The sequence below is a fragment of the Anser cygnoides genome, chromosome 3, assembly GCF_040182565.1.
Source record: "Anser cygnoides isolate HZ-2024a breed goose chromosome 3, Taihu_goose_T2T_genome, whole genome shotgun sequence".
Classification (NCBI taxonomy): Eukaryota; Metazoa; Chordata; class Aves; order Anseriformes; family Anatidae; genus Anser; species Anser cygnoides.
Genome location: NC_089875.1, coordinates 82,816,602 through 82,832,041, shown reverse-complemented (window position 1 = coordinate 82,832,041; position 15,440 = coordinate 82,816,602). Strand labels below are relative to the sequence as shown.

At 44.7% G+C, this 15,440-nt stretch overlaps 1 protein-coding gene across 17 annotated transcripts in view; it reads right to left on the bottom strand.

Annotated features, from left to right (window-relative positions):
• Window positions 1-15,440, bottom strand: part of BACH2 (BTB domain and CNC homolog 2) — a 191,670-nt gene that overhangs the window by 42,126 nt on the left and 134,104 nt on the right. For all 17 annotated transcript variants that reach the window (XM_066994521.1, XM_066994530.1, XM_066994524.1 and 14 more), the window contains one exon: window positions 8,294-8,548. In XM_066994521.1, the coding sequence (XP_066850622.1) occupies window positions 8,294-8,536 (243 nt within the window). In that variant the 5' untranslated portion in view covers window positions 8,537-8,548. The remainder of the gene's footprint in view (window positions 1-8,293; window positions 8,549-15,440) is intronic.

Genomic DNA, 15,440 nt, shown 5'->3' with positions numbered 1-15,440 from the left:
TATAAAGCACGTCCCTCGCAAAGGCAATTGACCTTACTGTTAGGAAAAGATGTGGAGTCTCACACACCACTGAGCAGCAGTTTGTTGCTAAAAACACATGCTGAATTTTCAGTTGAATTTCATCTGGCTTCAGAACAGCTGCCAGTGGCTCTCATGATAGCTTTCTCCAGTAGATTAAAGCATTCTTCCTTGAGATATGCGTGATGCCTTCTTTTTATTAAAGTCTTTAAACAACCACTCAAGCCTCCTCTCAAGCTTTAAGACAATTTAAATCTCATTTTTAAAACTGTCCAAGACTGGGCTAGAAGGATCTGTAGCTTGACCAAGTACAGCTGCTCCCCCCCCCTCTTTTTTCTTTTTTTTTTTTTTTTAACTTCTGTAAAGTAAATAAAGTGCCCAAGGACACTGCTTTTAGTAGTGTTAGACTGAGCTGGGACTTGAAGCTGTTTGCTGGCGGTCTCCCATAAAGTGGTACAGATGAAAATTCAGTGCTGCACGAAAGACCTGAACTGGAATAAATCAGCCTTTTCTCTGTTCAGAGCTTGCATCGTACATGTAACAGCAAGTGTCTACTTATTCCTGTAAAAAACACCAACAGCCTGCCTATAAAATTCACAAAGAGCATGTCATTCCCAAGTCCTAGTAAGGTTCAATTGCCTTCTGCTCACCTAAAGTCTGTATTTCACTTCCAAATTGAACCATACTTCCTGGTCTTCATGTTTGTTGACTGCTGCAATGCATCATTTGAATAGATGCCATATTCCGCCTCGTACCATGCTCAATTTCACTGGTAGCTGAGAAAAACAGCCTGTGTAACATTACTCACCGGGGAATCCTTGTCAGAAAGTGCTGTACAGAGATAAAACCTTATCGTCTTTGGGTCTTGGGAACACTAATGAAGCAAAACTTGGTACTGGGATCAGAAAGTACCTTACATGTTGTGGTCTCAGAAGTGGTGATGCTGAGGGGTGTCTTATCTAGGCTTATCTGCCTGTTTTTGAAATGGCAAACACTCGGTATTTCTGGACTCTTAAAAGAGCAGATACTTGGTTTTCCAACCTTTAAGGAAATCCAAGCTTATTTTGGAGGGAGAAAAGGTAAGAGAACCAAAGGTGAAGGGGGGAGGAGAGGAGGAAATCTTTCAGACCACAGGTCCAGAGCACTGCCAGCACCGAGGAATAACTCACAGTCACAGAATCACAGAATTGTAGGAGTTGGAAGGGACCTCGAAAGATCATCGGGTCCAACCTCCCTGCCAAAGCAGGTCCCTTAGAGCAGGCTGCCCAGGTCGGCGTCCAGATGGGCCTTGAATATCTCCAGAGAAGGAGACTCCACAACCTCCCTGGGCAGCCTGTTCCAGTGCATGGTTAAGCCACTTCACTTTCATTCATGCTTAAATACATACTTCAATACAGCAAAACACACCTCCCGTTAATACGCCACAGTGCATGCTTATTGCTTCTGCCTGTAGCGTAGTCTGCCTCTAAGATCCACTTTTTGAGACTTTTTTTGATTCACAGCCAGTCAACCAGGCAGGCTTACACCAGTCAACAGGCACAGGTCTAACAAAGGCAACGAAACTGAGCCCATTTATCACAGTGGTGAATTGGTGAATTTCATTCTGTGCATTAATCTCCATATCCCCTTTTACAGTACATTTTTATAGGCTTACTTAGATAAATAAATGAATAGTACAACTACCAGCAAAGGGAGGGAAAAGAGCTATTGCAAGATTTGCTCCCCTTAACAGGCATATGTGTTGTTTTTTTGTTTATTTGTTATTTTTTAAGCCCCACAACACAACAGAGGTGTATTTTACTCTTCTCCACTGAAAAGGATCAGGGAATTATCAATAGTGAGACATGTCTCATCAGAAAATAACGGGAGTTACACCGTGCAGAATGTGGCTAGTTTCCTCATCGCACTTGAGGCATGAAAAATCGGGCAGCACTGGGAGCCCTTGCAGCATGACATGGATGGAATTTCATATTACATCGTGACGGTCTCATTTCTGCTTTACTGCTCAACTGCTAGAAACAAAATACACTATTTGTGTCTCGTACTGTGCTATATATGCAACACAAACAAAACAACATACGTTTCTGTCTCATGGTTTCCTGTGCATTAGTATCACGTCACTTAAGACCTCAAAAAGCACCAGAGTGCTCAGCTTTACCCTTAATACAGATCCACAGCCTCCAGTCACTCTGTGTGGTGTCAGCACTACAAAATCGACAGGAAACCTAACACATTCCCTAGGAGGGATTTAGGCAACCGAAGACCCAACTTCCATCCATATGGACTCACTGAAGTGGCATTGCTGGGGTGAGGCTGAAGCGTGAACGAGTTTGAGGCCTGACGGACACAACTTCTTGTCTCTGATCTACAAAAAGCCCTGCGGATAGAGGTGGGGGTGGCAGCAGCAGAAGGCTTTTGGGTCACTGCTGCCTCCTGAGCCAAAGCAGAAGCAACCCTGACCACTGCTGCCATCTGCGAGGCACACTGATGGCTGATGCAGGCATGCAAAGAGAAAACCACGTTAACACTCCCCCTTTGCTGAGAAGGAGCCTCAGCTATTGCTAATACTAACCGGGTCCCAAAGGAAAAGGGTCTTTCCTTGTTCCCTGCTGCTAACACCATCCCTCCAGCTGGGAAAACGGAGCTGCAGGCAGTCAGTTGCTCCTTGCCCCCTTGCTTGCCTTTCCCACATTTATCACCTCCTTCACTCCGCGCTCCTGGGCAGAGCAATCCCAGCTCAGTCACCGCGTTCCTTGCTGATATTACACTTGTACTTATACACAGCGCACTGAGAGAGGAAAGAGACAAAGTAAGAGAATATTGTTTATTTCTTAGAGAGATAAAAAGGAATAGTAATTGCCGTTAGCCAGCGGGGTATGTAATAGCTGACCTCCTGCATCCTGCCTTTGATTTTCCCCTGAACCCAATCATCTTCTGTTGGCTAATTCCCAGCTTTTTTTTTTTTTCCTCAGGCTGGCGGGCTGGCATGGATGGTTAACAGCTGCCAGTATTTCTCCTCCCCGTCAGCGGCGAGCGATGCTAATGTTAGATGCCTGGCTCCGTCCCACCCAGGGTGCCGCGTGCCTTCGCCTTCCAACACTCGCAGCTTTTGCCAGCCTTGAACCTGAATCTATCTCCTGTCCTGCCTCTCTCTCTCGCGAAGATTAACCGTGTGAGGGGGTTAGCCCCTCTCAAACGAAGAAACAGATGACGGATTTCACAGGGCTGGACCTCGTGGGGAAACAGCAGGTTTCACAGCAGCCTTTGGTGAGCGGCAGAACAAGAAGGACGCGGAGCAGCTCGGCACGTGGTGTATGCCAGCGAACCTCTACTGTGAACATCATTCTGCTAATCACAAGGAAGAGCTGTGCAGGTAAACAAAAAGGCTCCACAAGCACATCACACACCCCCTTCCTAAAGAGATGCTGCTTCCCTTTGCCCTTTGGAAGACTGGTAAGCCACGGACAACTCAATTTAATGTTAAGGAAGGCATCATTCCTAGCAGACACTTCATTGCACTGAAAAAAAACACCAGTAGCCACTCTTTGAACCAGACTGAAGAAATCAGAGGGTTACATATAAAAACTAACCAACCCACTTGAGAAGCATGCTGCTTTTATAATGCACATCACAGTATCGGACCAGTGCCAGTGAAAGCTCGGTCAGCTCCTTCAGAAGACCCGCTTTTAACGTCACCGGAGAGAAAGGCGTGCTGGTGCTGGAATAACCGGGTGAAGGCTGTTTCCAAATGTACACCCCAAAGTCATGAAAATCCAAGCAAGGTCAGCAATCTCATTTGCAAGCTGCAGGAATCCCACGCGACCGCGGGGCTTTATTTGTTGTTGCCGCCCCTGTGTTTTCATCATTTCACGGCAGCCTCAGCTTTCAGAAAGCAAGGCGAGTACGGATGGTGCTTGTGGACACGGTGCTCCTCTGTCCAGCCTCTGGCTTTCAGCTCGGCCAGCCAGACTTGTTCCCCCCGTGCTTCTGTTAGCGAAGCGAGGCAGGTAATAATAGCGAATAAAAAGCCTATTCTGCGGCGCACTGGCTCTTGCTCAAGTAAAGCAGAGTACCACTACAGCATGAATGACTCAATCATCTACTCAAGAGCTATTACTTGCAGCGATGAAGCAATGTTAATTGGATAATGGCCTGCTGCCAGCTAATATTGGCATGACCTACAATACCCTTGGCTGACAGCCGTGTATGCCTCTCTATCACACCTTTTTTTGTAATCTGGATGGGAAGTGGAAACCATTAAAAAAGCCTCATAAGTGCCATTTAACTTCTTATCATGAATTAAAAGCTTAATTAAGTGCCTTGTTAAAGGAAGGAAGACCAGTTTTTGTGATTAAATAAAACAAAACAACAGTTAGGGGTATGGATTGAATGAGTAACTTTACAGCTTCAAACTCGAGTCTTGGAAAATATTAATTTTAGGTTGCATTTAGCAGCAGCTGCTACATGAAAACTGCACAATTGCTGAAAAATACCAAGGTTGAATATCACACGAGGTTCTAGTTGTTTACCAAAACTGCAGAAGAAGAGGAAAGAGTAGAAGTTAAGAGCTAACAGGGTCCTTTTTTATTAGCTGTACACAGCTGCAGCTGACACACTCCATCCCTGACTCTGCTCTGAGTCCTGACACTTCACACGCCACAGCCACATCTGAGCACTTGTTATTACGTGGCTGTTTTTCCAAGCGCTTATCTACACACTAAAATATGTTGCTTTAAAAAGAGGTGTAGTACGAAATCAAATTACTGATGTCGGCATGAAAGGGTTTATGGAAACTCTTCAATCAGTGCAAAATTAGCTCCATACTGACTTAGTTTAAATAAGTTGATGAGGAAAAGGTTTGAACTGAGGCACGTTCAGTCACGCTTGAACTGACACGAAATGTCTGACACAAGGTTTTACACTGATTTGAAACACGGTAAGTTCAAGTAGTCACAATTCCGCATGTGTGCAAGGTCCCACCGCTGAAATGATGGGCATATCATAAAGGCTGCACTCACATGTAATTGGATATAAACAAGAAATAATGTAAAAAAACATCTGTTCACTGTTTTGCTAGACAACAGTTAACAATGTCTGGATGCCAGATTAACAAAAAGACCCCAACATGCTATGAAGTGAAAAAAAGGTCTGCAAACCAGTCTTCAGAGGCAGATTTACTGCCTTGAATAATCAAAAAGAAGTTCTTTTGTTTTCATGTTTAGCTCCCTCATGCCAACACTACATGAGTGCAAAAGCTTTACATATGAAGCTTTGTCCAGCGCCAACATGAAACCTTTGAGAAATAATAATAAATGCTCATTCTCCAAAACTGTGTACTTTAGCAGTTTTCAAACCACACCAGAATTTAAAATGCAATGCTTGTATGTTTGACTTTAAAACATCTTTGTTCATTGAAGAGTGATTGTCACCTTTTGGAAAGATTTGAACTGCAAAGACTATATTTAAAAAATGATTTGCAATCTCTGTTTTTCTGTAACGACTGCGTGCCAACGTAAGTTGTCTCTAAGCATGAACAATGCATTGGCCCAGGACACTAAGTTTAACTTTTGTCTGAAATTTTTCCGCTGGTAGTATAAACCCCTATGTGACAAATTAAGTCACTTTTCACAGATACCTTTAGAAATAATTCATGGGCTCCCACAGCTCTGCAGACCATGGACTAAAAAACAACAGCCCCAGGAAAAGCCATTAGCTTGTGAACTGAAAAAGACCCTGCTAACTTCTTTTAATGTAATATAAATAAGGTGGTTCTTCCCTCTGCTCTATCAGCTCTTAAAAACACGAGTGTTTCAGTTCCTTTTGTGAGCAGCTCTGACACTGTTCTTTGTCGGAGGCACTTCACATATCCAAGCACAGGCATCTACCCAACTGCACACTCTGAAGCAGAGCAACACCGGAGGCAGAGGCATGCTCCTTAACCAAGGAATCGTCGAGAAGAAACAATCTGCATTTGGCAGCTCTCCTTACCCTCAGTGACTAACATCTGTGAGGAAATTATTTAACTGACCACCTCACACATAGCTATTCTAATAAATTAGTCACTGAGCAGATGAGACCCTGTGGGGTTATCAGCAACTAATTTTCACATGGAAAATATCTGTACAATTAGGCATTAGTAACTGTACATATCCTTTTTGATAGACCAGAAGCATTCTCTTTCAGCATGAAAAAGGTAAAGCCTCGGTGCTCTGCAACTGATTGATGCATGTGGCAAAAAAACCCTATTGTTCTCAGGTGGAGCATGACGATTTCAAAGTAATGAAAAAACCTTAGGACCTGGATTCATTGCTTCTGTGAATCCACAGTCTTCGCTGGAGCTGTAATAGCAACTGAGCTGTAACCCTAACTCACTAAGGCTTTTCAATCTTTCATTGAGATATATTCTAAAATGTAAAACCCTGATATTTCATTTATCCAAATGGGATTCACTTAAATAGAAATCATTTGTGGTTGGACTGGAAGAATGTTTTTTATATAGCATGCCATATAAAACACACATAAAGACAAATCTTCGTGTTTTAAATCCTTAGTATCATAAGAACACAGGACTGTGTTATGAAGTCCTGTCTTCTGTTCTCAAAGGCGGACGGAGCACGATCCCTCTGTATTGCCCTACTCCTCTCGCTGGCCAGTGGCTAAGCACCTCACTGCTGCTGTAATTAAAAATCTGCTAATTTCCAATCTAGTTTTACTAGAAGCCACGCTGGTACAGACCAATGCAAGGAACTGTAGGTCCCTGCAGTCATCACTCCAGCAGGGTGAACCTGCCGTGGTCTTTTCTCCTCCTTTAAGCCTGTCTCCTTCTTCTGAACATCTCAATCCAAGAAATCACATATGGTAACCAAGAGGTCTCGCCAAGGCTTTGTAGAAGAGGTCTGATGCTCTCCTGTCCCTTCATACCTGTGTACCACTGGCACGTTTTGTCACCTCTCTGCTCCCACCCTTGCTTTGCAGCATGAAAGCTATGCAACACTGCCTGAGACACGATTCTTCCACTGGAAATTATTAGTGGACAGCGCCGAATGATAGTGTGCATCTTAGCGTGTCCTCTGCGATATATCTGAACTCCTATGCAAAACGTCTGGGCTGAAATTTCTTCGTGAGTAATATTCAGTGTCAGGACTCATGAAGTCATGCCCGGTGACCTACTTCTAATGCTCTCCACCTTGCATCGTGACGACATCACGATGCCACTGAGGTCTCCAGAGAGCTAAACCAGAGGGGGGAAAAACGGTGTGTGACACTTCAGGACCTGTCATCACTTAAAAAGGTCCCATACTTCTTCACGGGCGTTAAGCAAATGATGCCAGAAAACCCTCTGCCTCCTGCTGTACACCACAATACCTCCTCACCGAGTGACTGCCTTCCCATCCCCGGGGGACATCGCCACCCCCTGTGCCACCTGCACCAGCAGGGGACACAGGGCAGGCAGTGCCACGGCAGCGGGGGAAGGCAGCCCTTGCTGGCAGGCGAGCATCTCCCTGCTTGTCACAGCAAAGCCACCGGCGTGCCCTGTGGTAGCTGCGATATCGCAGCCGTGGGGCTGTGAGGAAATTACAGTGGGGGTGGAAGCCAGCCAGTGAGATTTTGTGGTAAAATAAAGTGAACTTTCCAGTGAGGTATATATTTTCTACGTCCCTTGGCTTCCTGATGTGTAAGCCGTGGTGCATGAGAAAAATCCTGCTTTGTGACAGAATGTGTTGGTGCTTTCTTAGTGGAAAACACAAGGCCCGAAGCAGTTAAATCCCAAACTGCTTGTGAAGGGAAGAGAAAGGGAACAAGGCTGAATGGGACGCGGGAAAGGGGGAAGAGAAGAACAAGGATATGAACTGCCGGAGAGGCGGTTCCACGATGAGCGATGAGACTCCAAACAATGTGACAGTTCACATAATTTTTCAACAATAACCTGCTGTCTAACAGCTAAGTGACCCCTTTCCAATTTCCTGTCTGGAAGAGAAGAACATTCGGGTACTGATAACGCGCTGAATGAACCGATAGTAATTAAGCAACCCCTGGTTGGGTAGGACTCTTTCAGATGAAGTGTTTTAAAGCTCAGCTGCTGTAAATGTGAGGAATGTGGGTGAGGTTTGCCCTCTCAAGTGAGGAAGGTCGTGTGAACACGTTCATCCTCAGCCCACCCCAACCCCAAAACGACAGCCGCAGCCCCAAAACCTGCACCCGCCCGCCCCGTCCCTGGGCGGTGCAGAGCGGGTGTGCGCCGCGTGCGGGCTGCGGGACGGCGGCGGTACTGTACCTCATCTGGCAGGCTGACAACCAGGTCATTTTCCGTCTGCCCTACCAAGGCCTGCAAGAAGTACTCGCTGCAGGCGGCCAGCACAGCCCGGTGGGCGCGGAACTCCTTCCCCTCCACGATGAGCGTCACGTCGCAGAGAATATCCTGCTTGCGCTGGTCATTTAAGCAGAGGAGAATATTGGTACAGTGCACCGTTGACTCATACACATACATGGGGGAGTCAGTCTTCTCATCCACAGACATGCCGTTCACACCCTGGAGCAGAGAAAACACAACGAGGCAGTGAGGAGCCGCGCTCGATTTAGTCAACGCAACAACATTGCATGGGGAATTTCAGAAGATTTTAGCAAAAATGGCGAGAATGACTGTCGTGTCTTCTAATAGCGAAAAAAGGGGTTTTGTCCTTGCCTCTGTTATTTTTATAATAAGGGAAAAAACCCGCAAAACCCCAGCCTGCTCTCAGGCGGACAGAGAGCGCCGCATGGTTACACCAAAGACCTCCACTCAAGTGAAAGGCAAGGTGAGACTGCATCTGATGGGGACAAGCTGCTGCCTGTGGTGAGCTCATTTCTCAGGCAGAATCAGAGAGATTTTAAGCCTTAAGGGAGAGGGAGACGTTTAGTGGCTTTAGAGGAAATCCATTTCCAGATTTTCACACATTCACTTGTGGCTCAATGTCATTTACAGAAAAGAGCAGTTCCTGAATTCCAGACCCGCAGGCGCAGGAAAATCCCCTGACCTCTGCGGAGCTCCAGCTACGGGCGGCCGGGCAGCACGTGGGCGCTGGGGCTGCTCCTGCCCGCTGACACCTCTCCCCGTGCTGACAACAGACCAGACGCCGGTGGGACGCACGACAGGCGTTACCAGCGTGTGAGTTAGGAAGTTCCCCGTCTGCCGTTCTGCGATTTCTGACGCACGTCGGGCTCACAACGCCTCTGAACACGGGGATCAGGCTCGTGGTGGAGCTGGGGGGTTCGGGTTCCCCAGCGCCCGACACCACACGAGCCCCATTAGCACTCGGACACACTGAAGTCATTTTTCTCTTACGCAAAATTTTCTGCTGAGCACCAGACTGAATGCTCTTTGCCGTGTTTTCCTGTTTCAGTTTTTCTGACTAAGAAAGTGAAAACCCTGTGCTGTATCTGAACACACCAGGTACCCCAAAACAAACTGAACACTTGTTTTAAGGCTTACGTAGGAAAAAGGATTATTTGTGTGTATTAGTCTAGCTGCTGCCAAGAGTAAATTAGTGCAAACATGCAAACTTTAAGTATTTTAAGGAATAATTTATTCTCCTTATTGCAAACAACTGCCTCCTGGAAGGCACACAGTGTCAAGGGTGACAGAGCAGGGTGTTTTGGAGTAATTCTGCTGCACTGCAAATATCTGACTCCTGTAGGAAGTGGAAGCAAAATTCCTCCCATGTCACTTTTTTAAAGCAGATCTTTGCAGCGTTTTCCTTTGCTAGTACAATATACAGGTACACAAGTAGACACAAAACGACTTCAAACTGTTTCTCTTGCTATGTGTTCAAATAAGGACACCGTTTTCCTAAGGCATTGCTCAAAAGATACCGATAATCAGGCAAGAACGGACTTAAGAAGACCCGCGTGCTGCTTGTAAATATATACTAGACTCCTCAATGAAATTCCATCATCCCAAGTTTACAGGATTTGTAAGTCAGCACCTATGATGGCTCTTTCTACAAAACAGGTATTTTTGCCAACAGTACAGAACTCTAATGCTGGAATTCTTAGAAGCTTGCAGCTTCTCTTTAGCTGGTATTTTCAACGTTTACCGCTGACTCATGCTACGTTTCTGAGTATACAGCTGAAATGCCTACACTAACAGAAAAACAAACAAACAACTCGGTACCCACCATCCTTTCACTGACTTCATATCTAGAGGAAAGACACAAATCCACTTATTTATCTGCATACAGGTACGGGAGGGAGAAATGTTTTGTTTTTCTATGCTACTGGTTGAATTTCTTAACCAGAAGAAAATCCTTTTTTTTTTTTTTTTTTTTTTTCTCATACACTGGCACTACCGAGAAGAATTGACAGCAATCATTTTATTAGTACTACGTTAAGGTACAGAGAAAATGATACTTGGCTCATCCCACTCATAGCGTTCTGTGTAAGTGAGCTCTGATGCTAACGATAGCGTTATAATGATGTTCTAAGTGGTCACTCTTGCGTGCTATGAAATGCAAGAGTTTACAAGAACAATCTAGTGGGAAAACCTGAGAGTTGCAAATGACAATGCGACGGGGAAAGCTTTAAGTTTTTTTTCCAGGCACGTCCTCTGCCTGTAAGTCTCAGATGGTGACGAAATGTACACGAAACTTGAAACCTGGCAGGTAATGAACAGAACACCAATTACACTTTCAGTGCCTTTTTTTTTAATAAAAAACACTGTTTGCCTGAAATTGCGATCCTTTTTTTACAGTAACAGTGCAATTTGTGTGAATCAAACCCTGAATTACTTGGTTACTAATTAGTAATTTCCTACTTTTTAACTACAGCTCTCATCAAGTGCTTTTTTTTTCTTAGATTAGTTGTATGCCCTGTGAAGTGCTGAAAATACCATGGTGTATTTCCCCACTGACGAGGGAGCCTGCCTCCTGTGCTAGGAAACCGGACCAATGTGTGCTACTGCGATGCTGGGGCTGCTCACCATAGCCTCCGCTCCAGAGGGTCCCCAGCTATGCTTGCAGGAAGGACCCCCATCCTTATACCAAACTGCTTATACCACTGCACTTTCTGGGTGCTCTTGCTGTCCTTAAATACGGCTGTGACTCCATGAGCTCCCCTGAAACCACGGTCTTCCCAAAAGCAGATCCGTGCTGCGTGGATGCCCTGGCTGGCAGCAGCAACCTCAGTCTGGCAATGCACCCTGCATGGTGCATTGTGCACGGGGAAGCTGGGGCTGGGCTATGGCTCAGCACCACCTTTTTACCAGCTTTTAATCTTGCAACACAGGTGATTTTCCGTCTTCCCTCTTCCATGATCTGCCTTCGACTGAATGACCCCCAGGCACGAGGTGTTTCCTATCCAAGAGGGCTTTATCCTGTAGGACAGAAGCCCTGCACTGGGAAGTGTGTCGCTCATTTTCACAGAGAAAGGGTTTAGAGTGCAAAGGGAGAAGGTCACCTTAGGGTTTTGGCATGTAGTAGCAAGAAAATTAGCGGAGTTCATCATTTTTTTTTCTTCCTCTCCTTGGAAGGGAAAAGCAGGGACTCAGGCTCTGAACCCTGCAGCAAGCAGGGCTGGAACCCTTTCATACACTGTTAATTCAAAATGCGTAATTTTTAGCTGAATTCAGTATTATGCTGAGTTTGCAGAGCCTTCTTCATGGAAATCATTGTCACGCACTTGCTATTCCTTCATACTAAAGAGAGAATGACTTAGCAAGCCTTTCTCCAGCTCAAAAGAACATGCTGCGCATTTGTTTGCATATAGGTCACCATGCTGCCAGAAAAAGCCTCTTTGAAACAAAAGTTTCCAGAAAACAGCAAGAACTATTGTGGGCAAGGAAAGCACCATTGAAACCTCACCAGAAAAAAAAAAAAAAAAAAAAAAGTTGCAACCTCAGTGAAGAAAACTGGAACTTTGCCTACACAGCACTTATACAGTGCCTGGTAGGAGATGGCACCGAGCCCTGCTGCAGGGGCAGCAAGGAGCGGGCAAAGGAGACCTCTGGAGCGCGAAGAAGTCGCTCATGGAACATCCGAATCCCTCTGGTTTGCAGCACGCTGTCTGTTCTGGCTGGCACCTGCCCTGAACTCTCCAGGAACGTACGAACAAGCTGCCTGAGCTGCTACCAAAAATACATTGTCTAGCATGAAAACCAGCTCCGGTCGCACAAGAGTAGAGGGCAGGCAACGCCGTGCCTGTTTTGAAAGGGAAATGTTAGGGGAGAGAAAATCTTATCTTGACAGACCAGAAAGTTCTGCATCAGAACTGGGCTAATTAGATGAGAAGGTACGTCTAGATCATGGCAAAGGTACAGAACACTTAACCAAGCAAATTACCATCATGACAAAGCAGCATGGCTTCTGCACGGGGAAGTCATGTCTCTGATCTGCTCTATTAGTATTCCTGAAGTGTGTCAAATTAGCAGTGAGGAACGCTGGTATGTGTAATTAGTGTTGACTTTCAGAAATCCTTTGATAAAACCTTTACAAAAGGCTGCTGGAGAAGCTCGATTGTCATAAGGTGAGAAGTTGCATCAGACTGGAAATAACTTAGGTTAAACTGTATTAAACAGAGAAGGAACACACAGGCAATTTTCAGCAGGTTAACAGTGCGCTATCTCCAGGAATGATACAGCATTAGCACCAGCTCACACCTGCCTATGGCCACACCACCTGCAACGTGCCTGAGCTCATCTGATCTCCAAAGCTCGTCTCCAACCTTGGAGATTTTCAAGACCGGACTGGATATAGCTTGGTCTGGTCTCAGAGCTGACCTTCACTGAGCAAGAGCTCGTGCTGGAAACATTTAGAGGTCCTCTCCAGCATGAATTACCTATCTGATGATCCTACATTGATGAGTGACCTAGAAGTCCACAGATCATGACAGGGAAACCGAAAAGAGTAAAATTAGTTCAAGCGTCAAAGGTAATACCAATAATGTTGGGAATTGCAGAAAGACAACATAAAAAAGAATTAGACACAAAGAAGGTGATGCACTAAATCCAGGGCACTCACACACAAGTGGCAATTAGAGGAAAAAAATGTATTTTCATAGAATGGTAGAGGTTGGAAGGGACCTCTAGAGATTGCCTACTCCAATGCCCCTGCTCAAAGCAGGGTGACCTAGAGCAGGACTAGGACCATGCTCGGGACTCTGTCCAGTCAGGTTGTGAGCATCAACAAGGTGGGACACCCCACAACCTCTCTGGCCAGCCTGCTGCAGAGTTTGACCACCCTCACTGTAAACCAGGTACTATTTGACCTGCAATCTCTACTCCAATTTGGAGTTTCTCAGGGAAAAGACAGACTGGAGACATACAGACTGTCATCACCTAGAGGTACCTTTAAGGCTACCCAAGAAAGCTAGATGAAAAGGCAGTGTTATGAAAGAAGCATTTTAATAAGGAAATGACACATTTTCTAGTCACTGCTGGTGTGATGTACTGTGATGTCTGCATCCCATTGGTGATGTTGAAAGAGGGAGAAAAGAAATCCTCTGGAGGACAATGGAAAATATTATGGGCAAAGAAGGAGAAATAGCCCTCCTCAAATGAAAAATATGATCCATTTGATAAACACTATACAAATAAAACAAAAAAAAAAGATAAAAGGTCAAGGCAGAACTGCTCTTCATTGCTTCTGATGTTGCAAATACGAGAGGACACCCAAGTAAAAGAAGCAAGGCAAACGCAGAATTTGCAAAAAGAAAAGCTCTGATTCCTGATCACAGACATGAACTGAAATTGTACCTCACACTCTTTAGGAGGATGCTTATTGTGTTTTTCCAAATTCCACTACAACTGCAATAAACCTCCTGTGCAATTGGCCACTGCTGGCATGTTACTGGGCAGAGAACTCACTGGGTACGAAAAAGGATTAGTTAGATCCAATAAAAATATCCAGGGCCACATTCTGCAGGGTGCAAGCTTACATAGGATGAAAGTTCACATAGCAGTGCACTGGCCAACAACAAGCTGCCTGGGGAGAGGACTGTGCCTGCATTATCCCCCCTTCCTGACCTACCTAGCACTGTTGCAGACAAAAATTACTTGTTGGATGGCAACAGAGGTGAAAACCCAAACCTGGCACCTCCATACGTGTCTCCTAGACTCGCCCTCTCCAGCCTCAGCCCCAGGAGATGGCGATGGGCACGCTGTCGTGCTCTCCTCCCTCGGACAGGCATGGGACCAAGATGTTGAGGGCAAGTAGCAGAGAGCACCCATCCAAAGGCTACATGTGGTAGGTGTCCCTGACACCAGGGGCTCCTGCTCCTGGTGGGTTCAGGACATGAGAAACCAACAGATTTTGTTATGCCCAACTCAGGTTTTGCTTGGAAGCACAGGCTGGAGCTCACGCTGTATCGTGCTATACAAGGTGACTTGCAGCTTCCTCCTGATCATGTTAAGAGAGGATCAATACTGAACTGTGGCTATTTTTAGTTCCACTTCATATTCTTCTGTAACAGAAAAAAAAAAGGAAAAAAAAAAAAAGGACACTTAGGGCTAACTAGCAGTGGTCAGCTTGACCACATCTAAGGCTCTTAGACGGTCTTGGACGGTCTGCAAAACTGATTTGCTTGTAAATGTCTGTAAGTATTTCTTTTCAATAGGATGCACAGAGTGTGAAAAAAACACCCTTTTGTTCTGAGGTTTTCAATTACTCTTTTCCAATAACCGATCAAAAGGCACTAGGAAAAAAATGGGGAAAATGCTGACAAAATAATGAAAAAGTTGAGTGGAACTCGTACTTCTGACAAATGGCAGCAAAAGCACATCAGATTTGACAGTTTTTAGTGATAAACACGCACTGTTTTTAAGTGGCAAGTGGGAGGAAAATAATTTTCCAGGGCTTCCTTCCTCATCTAATATTTTTTTCTCTGAAAAGACTCATTTTGTGCAATCAACACCTTGGTTTTAAAGAAATTTATCAATAAGTGACACTTCAGAGCTCGTAAAATGACCATCTTTATAATTGGTTATTACGATCTCTCAATTATAGATATAACAACAAAGGATATGATTATATTGTCACTGCTTTCCTTTAAAAAGAAACTATTGAAAGGCCTAATGATTAATTCACCATTTTTGAGAGCTCACTGTAATGACAGAAGACTATATACAAAGGTCTCTTCAGCGAGCCCATTATTCAATTAATAAATGCTGAATACCAAGCAGTCATAGTCATATGAAACTCCCAAGAATTGTGTGAATTTTTAACCAATTAATTATCAATTACAACATCATAAAACACCAGCATAAAAATAGAAATAATGAAATTTAATTATACATTATTCTTCTTAGTTGCTGCAAATACTATACAAGACTGATTTTGATTAATAATTCATACAGCAATAAAGTATCAGGAAAGATAATTATACTGTGCCACAATTCTCACACTGATTTCTGTAATTACAGATTACAACAGTGTTAGCAATTTAAAAAGGTTAGG